This window comes from Setaria viridis, chromosome 3 (genome assembly GCF_005286985.2).
Source record: "Setaria viridis chromosome 3, Setaria_viridis_v4.0, whole genome shotgun sequence".
Lineage (NCBI taxonomy): Eukaryota > Viridiplantae > Streptophyta > Magnoliopsida > Poales > Poaceae > Setaria > Setaria viridis.
Genome location: NC_048265.2, coordinates 17,560,497 through 17,577,078, shown reverse-complemented (window position 1 = coordinate 17,577,078; position 16,582 = coordinate 17,560,497). Strand labels below are relative to the sequence as shown.

The 16,582-nt window shown below is 48.5% G+C and overlaps 2 protein-coding genes across 5 annotated transcripts; one reads left to right on the top strand and one right to left on the bottom strand.

Moving 5' to 3' along the window:
- Positions 1–483: 483 nt before the first annotated feature.
- LOC117851043 (transcription factor TGAL5) lies at positions 484–5,361 on the top strand. 4 transcript variants are annotated; one of them, XM_034732941.2, is made up of 13 exons: positions 484–699; positions 810–953; positions 1,405–1,526; positions 1,840–1,922; positions 2,057–2,275; positions 2,778–2,825; positions 2,910–2,969; positions 3,053–3,130; positions 3,212–3,257; positions 3,344–3,615; positions 3,740–3,979; positions 4,917–5,059; positions 5,142–5,361. In XM_034732941.2, exons 2-13 carry the CDS (start codon positions 829–831, stop codon positions 5,236–5,238), a joined length of 1,533 nt encoding a protein of 510 aa, XP_034588832.1. In that variant the 5' UTR covers positions 484–699; positions 810–828; the 3' UTR covers positions 5,239–5,361. The 4 variants fall into 4 exon arrangements, with proteins under 4 accessions (XP_034588832.1, XP_034588834.1, XP_072148863.1 ...); XM_034732943.2 differs by having other exon boundaries at positions 489–699; positions 1,405–1,436; XM_072292762.1 differs by lacking the exons at positions 484–699; positions 810–953 and adding an exon at positions 1,216–1,325.
- A 7,635-nt stretch (positions 5,362–12,996) lies between these two features.
- Positions 12,997–15,602, bottom strand: LOC117847230 (zinc finger protein WIP4). Its single transcript, XM_034728398.2, has 2 exons — positions 14,644–15,602; positions 12,997–13,931 (listed from the first exon to the last, which is right to left on the bottom strand). The coding sequence occupies exons 1-2, from the start codon at positions 15,328–15,330 to the stop codon at positions 13,446–13,448; spliced, it is 1,173 nt and encodes a 390-aa protein (XP_034584289.1). The 5' UTR covers positions 15,331–15,602; the 3' UTR covers positions 12,997–13,445.
- Between the last annotated feature and the right edge of the window lie 980 nt (positions 15,603–16,582).

The window sequence follows — 16,582 nt, the reverse complement described above, 5'->3', positions numbered from 1 at the left end:
AACTTGGTTGGAACATATATTCTCCTGACCTATAGCATTCCCAAACAGAGAGAAACCAGGCAGTGTGGAAATGTCTAAGTTTCTCTTCAAGGGAAAATACTGTGGTGTTGGTGCATGACAAGTCAGTGATATTGACCTATCAACACGAAGTCACAGTCTCATAGATAATGTCAAACAAACCCTGTTTCCTGCAGCCAAAATATTCTTGCAAGGATTTTAATTTCCGAAGTCAAACAAACCTTGGCTCCCAAAATATTCTTGCAAGGATTTTCATTTCCAGATAGAAATGTGGATGAAAGTCTAGAGCAACTCCCCAATTTTATTTTTTTATTTTCTAGAAAATGGTATTGTGGGCCATTTTTTCCCTCCCACCTCCATCTCCCCAGTGATCCTTATTTACTGAGTACTTGCTCGTCCCAGAGGGGAGGTCAGAGGGCAGCCAATGAGGGATGAAAGTTGGTTGGAAGAAGTAGGGGGACAGAAATCCTGACAAAGGCCTACCACATCTCCCACCCCATCCCTCCTCGGCCCTCATTTCTCTCTTGCCTCTGAAAACTGAAGGCAGGACAGGCTCATAGGGCATGCTCAAAAGGACACAAGATCTTCTTGGGGCACAGTAGTATATGAAACCACAAGAGGGATTCGACTTACCACTGTCGGAGAAGACTAACAAGGAAGGAAGCAAAGGCCTACCATATGGTATTTATATATGCCCCTTCTCTGGTCCTTTCTTGAACATGTCACACATGGACGCGTGCTAACATGCATGTGTGAACCTATCTCAGTAGCTCATTAATCTCTCTTTGCAGCTTAGCTCTGCTCACTCTCATGGCGCAAGGTGAGGAGAGTTCGTGGTGGGTGACAAGTGATCATGGTAGAGCTCTACCATTCAGCCAAGCACTTGCATGTGGAATCCAAAGCCATGCTCCTGCTGCGCGACCTGCCAACTTCTTGTACGCTGCTTCTCCTCTCTAGTCTATACTCTATACCTCATTCTCCCTCTTGCTACTACTAGTAAATGCAAAGACAACACGGATAAAGCTCTTTTTTGCACCTGTTAGTTTTCATTTTTCAAATCTTTCACTTGCTATAAACTATTGCTTCCCATATCCTCCTTTTAACTATCTTTATAACAAACTCTCCTATATATATCCAGAACTTCCTCTCATTGGATTACACCTCTTCCCACAAACCAAATAGTTTCTTAATGCCTAAGGCCTTGATCCCATAAGTGATCTTACCTTCCTGCTCCTCCTTTTAGCCCTCATCCTTATCTGTACACCTCTGACCCTCACTTTGAGCCATTGCCTTTACATTGTTGACAAGTTGGTTTTTAGCTGCTTTGCCTTCTATTTCATATGGTTGCCATTGGTGCTGAACTCTGTGCACTACTGCTTGGTCCAGGGAGTTGCAACCTTCAGCTACTGCTTACTTTGGTGAGTTGGAGGAGGCCCTTATCCATGGCTCTTGTACTTCTATTGATCCTAGCATGATCGGACGTGATGTGGACACAGAGTGTAATAAGAGTAAGACTACCTTTTTCTCTACACCCCTATCCTTTAATACGTACCTTAACCACCTCCGAGAAGGACATCTTTCTTTGCCTCCCCCTCCAGAGCACCACCGTAGATAAGCACAGGCAGCATGCCTTGGCTTTTGCCTTGCCAAGCACAGACGAGCCATGACCAGATGCAATTGGGAGACAGCATAAATTGTGTGATCCCACAGGCCGGAGTGTCCCACATCTCACACCTTCCTTCTATCTCTGTCCAATTTTGCAACCTCTTTGAGGGGAGAGAGCGGTTGAAAAGACCTTTAATTCCATTTGTATGTATGCAGCAGCAGGATACCTTGCAGCTAGGCCCCCCACACTGGAGATCTTCCCTTCATGGCCAATGAGTCATCTACAGCAGCCATACAGTGTAAGCACTGGTTCTGTTTCATCATTTACAGTGGCCTACAGTTTCTTGCTGACCACATCGGACAAAGGTGTTCTTGGTTAATTAACTGCTCACTGCCTTCGTCTGTCGGCTCCTCTTGATTAATTGCTGCACAGGGTAACTCGCACTCAGTAGGGAGCACCTCTGAATCGAGCTCAGGTCAGAACGCCATGCCGCAGGCCGAGTTGGTGTCCCCAGGGAGCATGAGGGCCGACTCTGGGCAGCAACAGGAGGTTTTGATGGTGACCGTTGATGACTACAACTACGAGCAAGGCCTTGGAGTGGCAGCAACCACTGCTCCAATCTTTCAGCAGCATACAGAAAGCCAGGACAAGGTAATAGTGACATAGTGATACTATGCTTTGTCGTGTTCATGGGTTACTAAAAATTCTGGAGAAAATAAGGAAGCTTTATAATGAAAAACCAGAGCATATTGGTACTGTTATTGTTGATTTTGGTGAAGTTTTTTCCCCGGAGAAAAATAAGACAAAAAAAGAATCCATATGATAATTGGGGCATACTACTACTCTTCTGCCTCCGTGGGACCTGGGATGGATAGAATCATAGAAGTAACACTGTGACCTCCTTGAATTGTACCTTGGGAAAACAACAAAAATAGTTCTAGATGCTCGTCTGATGGCTTGTCGTTGAGCTGATGGATATACTGTGGAATGGAGGGAAAAACAGGTAAATATCTGCTACCTAAAATCAATAGTAGTAACACCCAACAGGAGATTTAGCTCCAATATACTACCTTTATTGATGTTGACTAGGTATCTTACTGTATAACTAGCATTGCTCACTGTTCTAAGTCACCTTTTCGGTGTGCTGGTGCAGAGGAAGCAAGGATCCACAAGAAAAGATGGCAAGCTGTTAGACGCAAAGGTATGATTGCATTTGATAACAACTTATTGCTTGCATGGACCTTCAGGTTTGCCGAATATTTGCTTAAACTTTTCTAAATTTTAGACTGAAAGGCGATTGGCTCAGAACCGAGAAGCTGCAAGAAAGAGCAGGCTGAGAAAAAAGGTGGAAAAGTTAAATTAAAAAAATGTTTGTATTAACTGGAACCATGCCTAATAAAGATATACAAAAATGTCTGTCTTCCGCAGGCCTATGTGCAGCAATTAGAAACAAGTCGGATTAGGCTTCAGCAAATCGAGCAAGAACTACAGGGGGCACGTTCACAGGTTCAAATTCTCTAGAAGCCTCAGGGCATCAACATTTGATCTTATTTGCATAGAGTTTACATGACCTGCAATGGTTTTCAGGGCCTGTTCCCGGGAGGAGGCAGCGCGTCTGGAGATATGAATTCTGGTAACCATCACCTCCAGCCACTCAGAACAAAGCCACCCTCACCACTCAACATTTCATATTCAAGGTCTTTGGATGTGTTATTGCAGGGGCTCTGATGTTTGACATGGAGTACGCCCGATGGTTAGAAGATGACAGCAAGCACATGACACAGCTTCAGGGCATTCTGCAGGCTCAAAATATCGATGCAAACCTTGGGACCATTGTTGAAGAGTGCATGCGGCACTATGATGAGCTGTTCCACCTGAGAGCTATGCTTGCAAGATCAGATGTGTTCCACCTTATGACTGGCTTGTGGGCAACGACGGCTGAGCGATGCTTCCTCTGGATGGGCGGGTTCCGTCCTTCTGAAATTCTCAAGGTGTTAAATGCAAAAGGCATTCTTTTATTTTGAGGGAAAAGTTCCAACTTTTACCCAAACCACCAGCACATTTTATCGGGGCCATGCTAATTGCTGAGCCTTCTTCTCCATGATTTGTGATCAGATGCTGATACCTCAGCTTGATCCACTTACGGAGCAGCAGCTACTAGGGATGTGCAACCTGCAACGGTCATCGGAGCAGACTGAGGAGGCGCTTGTGCAGGGGCTCCAGCAGCTGCACAAGTCGCTGGCGGATGCGGTGGGCGCTAGTCCTCTCAGTGATGGCGCAAATGTTGCCAACTACACTGCTCTCATGGCACTAGCACTTGACAGGCTCGACACCCTTGAGAGCTTTTATCGTCAGGTCAGTATTTACTCTCATGGTCGTGCAACTTTTTTTTTCTTTTTTGGAAACGTGGCCGTGCAACCTTAAATCCATGGAGCCTGACTAACCACGTTCGATAATATATGAATATATATCTAATGTTGTGCAGAAGAAACACAGCTAAACATATTGTTATTTGAAGATAAAATTTGATCATGAGCAACTAATATTTAAATGTGAACATCGATCTGGGCTCTCTCACTGTAAAATGTTGTTTATTGCTGGACAGCAGAAAGCTATATAATTTCCTAAGATGTAACGTGGCCAACTTTGTGTGCTTAACCCTCCAACTTCATATGCGGATAAACATCATTAGCATTTTCCAGCATTCACCATTAATCTGTACATGTGCACCTATCCATTCCTACGTTCGTGGTACCAGCTATTTGATGCTTTCTCGAGGAATTGGTATATGATAGGGTCCAGCAGAAACAGGGCTCTTTTCAATCAGATAAAAACAAATGTATACTCGTAAACATGACCACCTATCACTTTCTATTCAAAGCCAAAGTAGGAATATGATGGCCATCTTAAATTATTTGCTTCTTATAAAACAATGTATCTGCCTTGCTCCTCGTCTCCCTTGTATTTTGCTGGTAGTTCAACACTTCAACAGACGCGCACGAGCATATCATAAGGACTTGAGTTCAGAGGTGTTGGAAAACCATGATAGTGTCCATGATTAGAAGAGGTACTATGATAACACTGACAGTAGACATTTATGGAGTCCATGCAACAGCAGGAAGCTTTCAACCTGTCTATGTCTGTCGCAGCTGCCAATTATTGCGATTCATGAATGTGACGTTCAGAGATTGCTCCCGTCACTTTCCCTCTGAAATTGCCGGTTATCCATGCACGAATAGAAATTGCCGGTTATCCTAACACCTCGTTTTTCATGTGAGCGTCGCGAGTGCAGGCGGACAACCTGAGGCAGCAGACCTTGCACCACATGCGGCGGCTCCTGACCACTCGGCAGACGGCGCGGTGCTTCCTCTCCATCGGCGAGTATCACCGCCGCCTGCGCGCCCTCAGCTCCGTCTGGGCTTCCCGTCCTCTCGAGTAAGACCTGACTTTTCTCACCCATGAACTCAATTCATCACGTCACCCTTCGTTCTTGGCGTTGACTCTTGGCAATCGGCAGGAGCTTCGTCGCGGCAGCAGAGAATGTCAGCCCTACAGGGACGGCCGAGCAAGCCATCCACCATCCGTACCACCAAAGCCAGTTTTCCGGCTTCTGAAGGCTCGATGGTAGGGCACAGATTCTGCCGTCAGTGGTGGCGAGGGGACAGATTGTACTAAATACTAATGCCCTATGATCAACATATTCGTCGAGAATGGAACATCAACCCGTATTCAGTGCATCACTTTGGAAAGGGAGCAGAAAGGTTGTAGGCCAGAGGGGTAAGATCGAGGGAGTTGGGATATGGCTCATGGGCTCTCCATCTTCACTTGCTTTTGTTCTTATCCCCCTGGCTCTTGAACTGAACGAAAGGCTATCGCTTTTGAAAAATTCGGTGCAAAGCGAGAGGGGGAGATTAAGAAAAGCGAGAGCAGGTGTGGGACGTCGACATGCCGTGCTGAGCAGCTAGCGCTGATATGTTTTGCAGGCGGTTCCGTTCAGAGAGAATTAAACAATCCGAGAGCGTGACCAGGCCGCACCAACGAACCATTATCCAATTCGCGTAAGATCGGGGCAGGATTTGCCCAAACAGACGACGTTGTGGCCCTTTTTGATAGGTACAGTGACGATGCCACTAGTTTAGACTTTTTTCCGGTGTACCACGGTGCGCGACGTGTCGAAAGGAGCAGCCTGGTGCGGCCATAGTTTTATGTTGCACGCTTTGCACCTGATGATGGAGAAAGTGTGAGTGTGACCACCAAGAAACTCGCTAGCCTAGAACACAACAGGACGGAATGTGACCCAACGTTACTTTTTTTTTTGTTTACCTTCGGAGGGAAAATGTGACCCAGCCAAGTTTTTCTTTTTGAAAGGTGACCCAGCCAAGGTTGATGAAGGGCATGGAATGGAAGAAACTAAACAGTGTGTTGTGCGTGAATGGCGGTGAAAATATGCCACGGCCCACGTATCCTTCGTTCCGATATCTCTCTCTCTATCGGCTTGCTTCCAAAAAGGCCGAGAGGTCTGAACGGGCTCCGAGCTGGGCTGTCGATCCCAAGACCGCGATAGGCCGGGAGTTCCATCTAAACGAAACATGTAAAATTTACGGGCCTAATTGCAGAAAGTGGCAGCCCGTCCACCTTCTTCTGAGAGAGACAGAGAGACATTATAGGCCGCCAGCTTGTTTTTGTATGTGGCCCGCGTTAGGCCTGCTGGCTTGGTCCCCCATCAGTGGACCTTGTAGTCCATGGGTCAAAGAAAGGCCGAAATTAAATGATCTTTCTACGTCCAGCTTGCGGCCCAGGGCCAACTGTTTCTCAATTCCCCCTCAAAAAAAAAAACTGTTTCTCAATTGGCACAACTTTTCCAGAATCCAGACGATTCAATGCGACTATCAATATCAGAGGAGCATGCATGCATAATATTCCTGCGTCTGAATCTGGAAGTAAAGAGAGTTTCCAGCACGTGACGTTATCACCGGGGCAAACTGCAAGGTGGCTTCAAACATGCCCATCTCAGTAACGCTGCTCGTCCGCGCTGCAGTTCTTACCGACACAAAACAAGTTCCTACCTACCTCGTCTCTCTTTCAGTCTGCAGAATTTAGGCGGAACGGAACGATTGCAGTACACTGCTTTACCCGTTCCATTCCCATTGTAGATTCTACAAGCAGCTTTACAGATTCAGTCATTCAGAGATCGACGTCCATGTCGCTCCGTCAGATCAGGAAGCCCGACGGTCATGCGGCAGGACACGAGAGACTGCTGTCAGAACCCAACAGAGAGCCAGTTTTGTCCCACGCAGACTCGCGAGGCCCGGTTGCAGTCAAGCTGCGGTAGCCAGCCTATCGCACTCACAGTCACAGCAGCAGAGATACATGCACGCACCAACACCGCAAGCAATTCATGTTTCTCGAACTTGGGATACGCGCCTGCAGCAGCAATTCTTCGGTCAAGCCTGACGCGCGCCAAGGCTACACACTAGCCGGTGCGCATCTCATCGCAGCAACCGCCGAGACCCAAGAGCAGATGGCATGTGTTGTTCAATATGTTTTATCGCATACGACATGATGTGCTGAACACTCAACTGCGGCGAAAATGTTGAACGCTGAAAAACGCGGCGAATTGAACATGCATGTCGCGCGTGCACGTCAGCTACTAGCGCCGCTGGTCATTACATAATGCGAGGTCCTTGAACGTACAGGACGGAGCAAGGACATGCGTGTCAGTGCCAAAATAGATGACACGCATACACGGATGCACCTGCTCCCTTTTGTTAAGGTTTCGCACACATCAAGGCCGGATATGTGCGTATCTTGGCGAGACTATAGATGAGAACCGGACGTAGATGCAGTGTCCATTTCTGGACGGTCGTCAATGCACTCCCGGCGGCCCGTGGCATCAGCAGCTATCTCGATCGCTGCGGCGCCGTCCACACTGGATAAGCTCGGAGGTTAGCGGCCTAATCATGCAGTATCATTTGTGATCCGTGACGCGAGGGGGCTTGGACAGAATGATTAATTAGATAAGGGATTAATCATCTAACCCCGAGCGTGCAACGCTAAAATATATGCTACAACAGTAAGCCCGATGGATGTGATCGTCGCGTCTGTATAAGGCGGCGTCGGCGTCAGTCAGAGGGAGCACACCACACGCCTCGACTTCCCAAGAAATTGCTCGTCCCGGGCAGTCGCAATGATGGATCGAGATCGACGCTTATAAAACTCTGAATATATCTCTGCTGATGACGCACAGGGCCATATATATATATATTTTTCAGTTGCTTCTTTTTCCGCCCCGGTCGTGTGCTTACGTTCCCACCCGTGGACGGGACGAACGGCGGGGTTTTTTTTGTTTAATGTCACTGCCGAAATCACGTTTGCGTCCGATGATGGGGACACTGGCAATTTGGGCATTTGGCATGACATGGAGCGCATATGGACAGCAGGCAGTGGGAGAACGGAGGAGGAGAAGCTGATGACGCCCGACGGATCGCGAGAGGCGCGGAAGAGACAGCGAGGCGTGCGTGCCGCTCGCCCGGCGTCGTCCGTTGAATCTGCGGCCGGACCGGGACAAACAACGACCGGCCGCGGCCGCACGTCGTACGTGAGATGTCGTAGGATTTTGCCTTGACGATACTATATAGATAGATGCTTTCCTTTGCATCGGGGAGAAAGTTGTAGAGAAACAGACCGGCGGAATCTAGCTATCCGAGGAGTTTAATTTTTGAGGTCTCTGCTGTTCCGATCCTGTAGTGTGTGATCGATCTCTGGGAAAAGCTGGGCCGTCCATTGCTGGTGGCTTGCTTGCTTCAACCGCCGGTGTGAGCGCAGAATTGGGATTAATTGAAATTGCACGCACGGTGGTGATGGTAGTTGCTCATGACGACTCGGTGACTTGCCTTGTCTCGCTTTCTTTCCTTTGAGAGATTATTGATGATTTCAGTCTCTAGATAGCTTACCTTAAGCTTAATTATCTCATCTCCCTCGTTCCGTGTCCGACCTGGCTCAGTCTCTAGATAGCATTAATAATATACTGACATAACATAAGCACAGTGATTAGTGACGATGTGCATGCATGTGCGTTGATGCAAGTTGCTGCACATGAGGTTCAGGTCGGTCTGCGATCTCGAAATGCCACGACTGACGGGGAGCTGAAAATGGGAAACGGCCGCCGGGCGTGCCGGCCGACAAACGCAGGTGGCGCGCGGCGATGGCAATGACGCGTGCATATTCCCCCGCCCCGCGCCGCGCGCTTACCGCGAACCGCGGGCACATCGATCGCAAGCGTCGCGCTCGCTGGCGGGTGCTGTCTCGACAGGTCCCTCGCGCTCGCGGCGCGTGAATCGCCGGCCCGGCCGCCGCCTTTTTGACATTCCCCTCCGCTTGCATCGTCGCCCGGAGCGTTCAGACCCTCGCCAAAGTCTTCCACTAGCTTTCGATTCATTCCCTCTCGGCCGGCCGGCCGGCCGGCAGCGCGCATCTGCCTATCGCTTGCCTCTGGTTTGCTCTCACGCTGTCACGCACGCAGCCCGGCCGCGCGGATATTCTTGGGGCTCGGCGTACGTGTGCGGCGGCAGCAGCGAACACGTCGCGACACCGCACCACACCATGCGCTGTGCAAGGCCAGGCATGCATGCAAGATGGACGTCGTACCAACGTGCGCACAGATGATGACGTGGTGGCAGCATGCAGGATTTATATACTCCCTGCGTTCTCTTTTGATACACCTATTTCACCTTTTTTGATACACCTATTTCACCTTAGCATAATGATCAAGAAAAATGAATCATACTTATCATCTTATGAATCATGTCATTATGTACTCCTCGTTATCATGCGTATACATGCACCTTGGTATCGATGAAATCATATACATGCACCAATTATTTTTCGAGAGGAGTTACTCTGCACGGGAATCCAACCGTCATCTATGTTAAAATCGAGATGGCAACTCAAATAGAACTATCAAAAAAGAAAAATTTAGTTTTGCTAGCCCTATCAAAAGAGTACCCGCGGTCAAAAGAGTACCCGCGGTGTGTATGTGCAAGAAGCTACTGTAGTTCTTTTGATACACACCGCGGGTACTCTTTTGAAAGTTCACCTGGCCAGGCCAATTCAAGCCCACCAATTTACATTATCTCCGTTCGAGTCTCTCGATCAAACTTTAATTTCTCTCTCCATTTGTATGTGCTTTCTACCACCCCACTTATTAGATGCACACTACGTCAAGGTTTTGGAACAGATCAAGGCGTGTGATCGATCCGTTTCACAGCCGTCCAATCCCAGGAGCCCTAAAGTTGGACTTGGTCGAAAAAGTTCTTAGCATATGGCGTATCCAGCTGCACACGACTTTGAGGGCAAAAAAAAGGCACGCCATCCTGCCCGAGTAACTAATTTCCCTTGCACAAAAACTGCAAGCTCTGTGTTCTATCTGTAGATGATCGATCAAGCGAGCAAAGTCCTTTGTGTGGATTATCCTTTGATTAATATATGCACACCTGTCTAATCCCGAGCGTGCAATGCATTCTGTCGTTTTCTTGACTGGCTTTGCGTCGTCATGCTTGCTTGCGACACATGTGCCTTTGCCAACGTTGAAAAACTTGCAACTAGTTTATTCGTTAATATACAAGCGTGCGCGCCAACGGGAAGGGAGAGGGAAAATAAAGTAGCTGCTAGTAGATACATTCCCTCCTGCACCTAGCCAATTAGCCCAGGGTCCTACTACATGTATAAACTTACTTAAACAAACAAGTTAAGATTCTACACAACCACCCCTGATCTGCAGTTTCCATTCAGATTTTGTGCGTTTTTTTTTATGATGCTATTCTAATAGCGGTTGTGGAGCAGCTAGCAACTAATCAGTTGATTGTGCTTAGTATTAATTAAGCAACAAGCTGTAGGTATGCTAACCCTACTCATGTTAGTACGGTCTCTGTTCACACATGCATGTCATAAAAAAAGCCTAACTGAATGTAGCAACTGCAAATCTTGCATAGTCCGTAGTTATCTTCTTAACCACCGTTCAATCTAGATCAAACAGGCATCGGTGAGTGGGTTTATGAATATAGACGATTCTAATTACATTTACCTACCCCCCCTCCCCAGCCACCCACCCACCCACACGCACACACAAACAACATAGACATCTTTATTGGAAAGTATAAAAATTATAAAGGCAAATGCAACCATATCATCTCCTCCATCGTTCATTGCCTCAACCTCAACCCGCGATAGATTAATGAAGCATATCAGATTATCATCAAAATCGACTATTATAAGACACATGAGACTCGTAACAAACATAGTTCCTTGCCAAAAGAAGTAAATAATCAAATTTGGCATTACCTTCCATAAATGTATTGGATCTAGTATAAACATCAGTGGCAAATGACAATGAAACCATCGGTGACTTCGAACAACAACCCACAAAAGGGGATGATGAAGTTCTCTAACCCTGCATAACCTTCCATGCACTTCATTGGAATCGCCACACCGTGATGAAGCCATTGCCGGGGAAACGGTGGGTGAACAAAATCTGACAGGCCACAGTGGGGAACCCTGGCAAACTATATCTTTATTGGAGGGTAAATGAATTCTACTAGTAGATCTACAAGAAATGTGATCTTGCTCCTCCATATTGTTGGTGAGTCGCCAAGGATAGAAAAAAGAGGGCGAAGGGCTGGTAGTGGCTAAGGCTCATGTATAATCATCCTAGTATATCATGAAATATAGGATAAACTAGCGGGAGGCCTATACAAGTGGTACACAATTCAACCCTAGTACCATAGTACCCCCCCCCCCCCCCCCCCAAACGCGCGCACACACACTCACTTTACTCTTGTTTTCCTTATTACTCTTTAAATTAATGACCCGATTAATGTTCCTTATCGCTAGAGATAGAAGTTCTCCGATGCTAGCAATCTGCAAGCTACGTCTTGCTATACCACCTAGCTAATGCCAAGAACTCAAGCTGTAGGGTTTGATGCTGATGCAACATCCCATATGTATCCTTTGGCACCATTTCGTTCCCATGTCGTCCTACTCTTCAATTCAATGGCTCAATTGCCATTCCTTGTTGCTGTAGGATGATGCAATCCCACCATTAGCATGCACTGCTGGGGAATGCGTCTTTAGTACCGGTTCCAAACCCTCCTTTAATACCGGTTGTGCAACCGTTGCTATATCGGTACTAAATGGGGTCCTTTAGTACCGGGTGAAATAACAGGTACTAAAGGGGAGCCTTTAGTACCGATTGGTCCCCAACCGGTACTAAATTGTCTGCCACATCACGCGTGGCCGAGGCCTTTTTTATTTTCCTTTTCTTTTCTGTTCATTTTCCTTTTCTGCCACGTCACACGCCGTTCCACCGCCGTGCCATGCCCGACCGCCGCGCCTCCAGGCCACCACACCTCCAGGCCTCCGAGCGCCCCGGCTCGATCCCCGGTAGGGGTAGAGACAACGGCCCCTCACGCGAGCAGCCTGGTGGCGACTCCTCGCCAAAGGCGGGGGCGTGCGGGCCTTCGGAGTGGAGGCTGTCGGCGTGCGCCCAGCGTCTTGAAGGCTGGGGGAGCACGGCCAGGGGCATGGAGAGCGACGGCGCGTGGCCAACGACGACCTGGAGGCCGGCGGCACGTGGCTCCAGCACGGCCAGGAGAGGCGCAGTGGCAGCCCTGAGAGGCGGTGGCAGTGAGAGGAGAGGAAGAAGAGAGGTAGGAGAGATAGTGCTGGCCGGGGGGGGGGGGAGATAGTGCGTGGTCGGTAGGGAGAGGGAGGTGGGAGATAAGGATAAGGCGTAGGGTGGGGAGATAAGGGAGAGCGATGAGGAGTCGGAGAGAGCCTTTTAGTACCGGGTGGAGGTTTCACCCAGTACTAAAGGCCCTCAGGCACATTAGTACCACCCGATACTAATGGGTGACCTTTAGAACCAGTTGGAGCCCCCAACCAGTACTAAAGGGGGTCACGGGGGCTCCTGGGAAACTAGCCGTTAGACCCGGTACTAATGCTCACATTAGTACCAGGCCAAAAAGTAACCGGTGCTAAGGGCTAGGACCAATGCTCAGTTTTCCAGTAGTGATGTCTTACTTCGTCCATCTAACATGTTCTGAACAGAGGAGACTGAAAAAATGAATCTGCGATTCTCTTCATGGTCTAATTACATATTTATACATGGTGAAAAGACATGCCCAATGGGCTAGATGTCCCTTCAGGAGGTGGCCCCTTCAATGGGTTAGCCCCTTCACGAAGGGTCACAATTATCTAGCTAATTGATCACTAATTAAAATGTTTCACGACACTTTTCCTGGCCAATTATGTAATATACTTTTATTTTTTGCTATTAAATTGATGATAATTTTAGTTGTCCAAGGTATTGATGATGGTAAGGTAAATTGTGCATGAGAAATTCATGTATAATCAAGTCCAATACAGGATAAGTTTGCCAATGAGTTACACCACTGAATATTCAACCCATGAGATGTTAAACTAATTAATTAACATGTGTGCTAAATTTCATAAAATTAAATCATGCATGCATGATATGTGTTGGTACATGGTTGCCTACATATCGGCATGTGAAGCTGAGAAATTTTCTCCCTTGCAAATTGAGCTAGCTAGAGACATTAACCGTATATACCAGTCTCTGAAGCTCTCGCATCTCCTTCGGAAGAAAATTCATCTACTTCACAGCCTCCAAAGCAACCTCGATCGATCTCCAGAGTAGTCTTATTGTCTATGTACGCCGCCTCTGAGTAGTATGATGCATAACCCTGTTCCAATTGATGTAACTCTACTCCTCTACGTATACGTGCTGTTAAATAACCTGCAGTAGTCATGCATGGGCGGCGTGGGCTCCATTCCATGGCGCCACAACCGCCTGATCGAAGCGTATGATCCGCTCCTTGTGCTTGAGCAGCGGCGGAACGGCCGCCGCCTGGTCGGGCGCGACAGGGAGGTGGCCGCCGCCGAAGGAGCGGACGTGGTCGTTGAGGGAGCGCTTGTGCTTGAAGTCGGAGCCGCAGGCGCAGAACCAGCGCTTGCCGCAGTTCTTCTCGTGCGTGCGCCAGTCGCCCTTGACGGCGAAGGGCTTCCCGCAGCGGCGGCAGCCGAAGTGCTTGTCCCCGTGCTTGCGCTTGTAGTGGGTCTGCAGCGTGCGGAAGTCCTTGAGCGGGCGGGCGCGCGGGTGCGCCACGTTGTTGCGGCACCCGGGCGCGCAGCAGTAGCACGGCAGCTTGAGGAGCGCCAGCGTCGCCGCCTGGGTGCCCTTGAGCGACTCCGGGCCCTTGCGGTACTCGCGGCCGTGGCCCCACATGTGCATCTGCACGTACGTACGCAAAATGAGAGAGAATTAACATGCATGCATGCATGTATCAACCAACATCATCGGCGTTGAGATTCCGTATACAGAAAAGAAATTAACAACGTAAAAGGTGTTAAAAGAATTCGACGTGAAGTGTAAACAAGGAATATGTTCTTGCGCGACATTAGCTAGAACGTGTTTGTCCTTGTCATCATGTTGGAGAAGACGAAGGGGAAATGCGTGTGAACTGAAGCTTAGCATGTCGGCACAGCGTTATTGTGGCCTTGTGGGGTTAAATCAGTTAATTCCATCGTCCCTTTCCATTTGATTCCTTGCGGGTACACATGAAACACTTGGTAGCTAGCAAAGCATGTGCATGCAAGAGGCCGAGTTAGAGGTGCTTGGACATTTGTGTATGCCATGCCTGCTGGACTAATGCGACTTCTGTTCAGTTCACACTTTACAAGGCACCAATCAAATAACAAGCCGTATGTCCACCTCGCATGTTCTAAGTTTTTTAGAGTGCTAACTGACGGAATGATTAATTTAAACGAAGTCAAGTAGTAGCACGCGTACTTGAAAAGCATCCCCAGCAATTTAAAACACAGAAATTGATTCTGAATTCTGATTGCGCGGAAGAGGAAATAGCTAGGGAAGAGAGAAAGCAATGAAAGCCGTGCCTCCAAATTTATACGAGATCGGTCAGATGAGACAAAGATCGATGGGTCACCTGCATGTTGTTGTATCTGTTGAATGTCTTGCTGCAGACGTGGCAGATGAACTGCACCGGGCCGACGAGTATCTGCGCCGGCGTCGGGATCCAGTACCGCCGGCCGCGGCTGCCGACGAAGCCCTTGATGCCCTCCTCCCCGCCCACACGCAGGTAGTCCGACTCCGATCCCTCGACGGACTCCACCGCCATCTCACTGTTCGCTTGCTCTCCCGCTTCCTCCTCCTTGCACTTGTCGTGCGTCCTTGTCTTCTCCCCTTCCTCCTCAAAATCCTCCTCCTCATCATCGTCTTCCTCGTCCATGGGCGCCTCTTCGGAGCTATAGCCACCGATCGCCGGCAGACCGATGTTCAGATCAACACCGGGGGCCCCTCCCCGCGTGCCGGTGGTAGAGATATTGCTCATCAGCTCCTCTTTGATAGGGTTTTGGCCACGATCAGGAGTCGTTGCCCTCCCTTCTAGCCTGCCAAGAAGCGGCAGGCACATCATGGCATCGCGCCCATGGTCATCATCGGCGGCGGACCGATCGACCGATGGCGTTGAGAGCGTCGAGGACGTCGACGAGGAGGACGACGGCGACGGCGGCAGCGGGGGCGACGACGACCGCGGCTTGAGCCACTCGTAGTACGGCACGCTGAAACTACCCGCCGCCGCGCCCTCCATTATCGCGCAAGCGCTCAACACCATAGATCAAGAACGGTATGCCGCCTCTCGGCCAGAAGTGCGCGCTAGCTAGCTGCTTTATATCTTTGCGGGGAGGAGTCTATGTGTGACGGGGTTTGGTGTGGTGTGTGTAGAGAAGAAGAAACGAGAGGGCTCGCTGGAGTCGTCTATGTCAAGGCGTGCATGTCACGGCCGGAATGAGAAGAAACGAGGGAGCTTTTGCCGGGAGAGGGGGAGATGGAGAGGTTTGGTGCGCCGTTGGTGTTGCTCTCCTTATATGATGCCCTTTTCGGGCGTGCGGCGCGCGGCCCTTTGGAGGTTGGAAGGGCTCAGCTTGTCGACGCACGCACGAGGTGAGCAGCAAGCCCCCAGGCCGCCAGGCGGAGCGCGTGGCCGCGTGTGAACGGCGGGAGCAGCAAAATCTGGGCATCCGCTGTTGATGCCTAGAGCACGACAGCACCGGCGGTGGTTGCTCACTACTGCTGCGGGCTGTGGGGCATGGTTGGCTTGCCGCAAGGGGGGAAGTACTAGGTTTTGGGAATGTGGCGATTTTTAGAGTCAAATCGAGTGCGGCTTAGCTGGCTAGCTGCGAGAAAATTTAACGTGTGCCTTGCCAGAAACCGGCCGGTTGGGCGAGAATTTGGTAAAACCTCACTTTTGTACATCACATAAACGCGCACTCTAGGCCCTCAACGTAGATTTCTGGTTACGATCATTGACATTATGGGTCCACAAGCTAAGATCTCTTTACGCGGATGTATCTTACTATTATTAATTGGAGGATCCTTTTGAAATAGAGAAATTCTAAAAATTCTTAAAAAAATAAAACATCAAGCCATCTTTTCAGTAGACTCAAATTATCATAGCCACATGATATATTATATTTTCTATAAAATTACCCACCTCTACCATTATCAAAATAGCTTAAAGTAACCCCCTAAATTGCCAACCTCTACCATTATATAAAATAAACTAAAGTAACCCCCTAATTTTCGTCTAAATTACCCACTTATACCATTATAAAAAATAATTTAAAATAACCCTCCTAAATTTGCTTCCAAATTGCCCACCACTAACATTATAAAAAATAATTTAAAGTAACCCATTAAATTTGCATCTAAATTACTCACACATTTCATTATTAAAAATATACCCCAAGGCACACCAATATATAATTCTAATTATCTATTTCCTACACTCTTGGTATAGAAAATAATAGTTAGGTATATAAGCATGATGCATGTCACCATTTATAAATATATAGAATATAGCTCAA

Bases quoted from the DNA above. Each gene is read 5' to 3' on its own strand.
- LOC117847230 (XM_034728398.2), bottom strand. From the start codon at position 15,330: ATGGTGTTGAGCGCTTGCGCGATAATGGAGGGCGCGGCGGCGGGTAGT. The intron at 13,932-14,643 runs GTGACCCATCGA...ACGTACGTGCAG, and splicing joins ACAGATACAACAACATGCAG to ATGCACATGTGGGGCCACGG.
- LOC117851043 (XM_034732941.2), top strand. From the start codon at position 829: ATGGCGCAAGGTGAGGAGAGTTCGTGGTGGGTGACAAGTGATCATGGT. The intron at 1,923-2,056 runs GTAAGCACTGGT...ATTGCTGCACAG, and splicing joins ATCTACAGCAGCCATACAGT to GGTAACTCGCACTCAGTAGG. The intron at 2,276-2,777 runs GTAATAGTGACA...GTGCTGGTGCAG, and splicing joins ATACAGAAAGCCAGGACAAG to AGGAAGCAAGGATCCACAAG.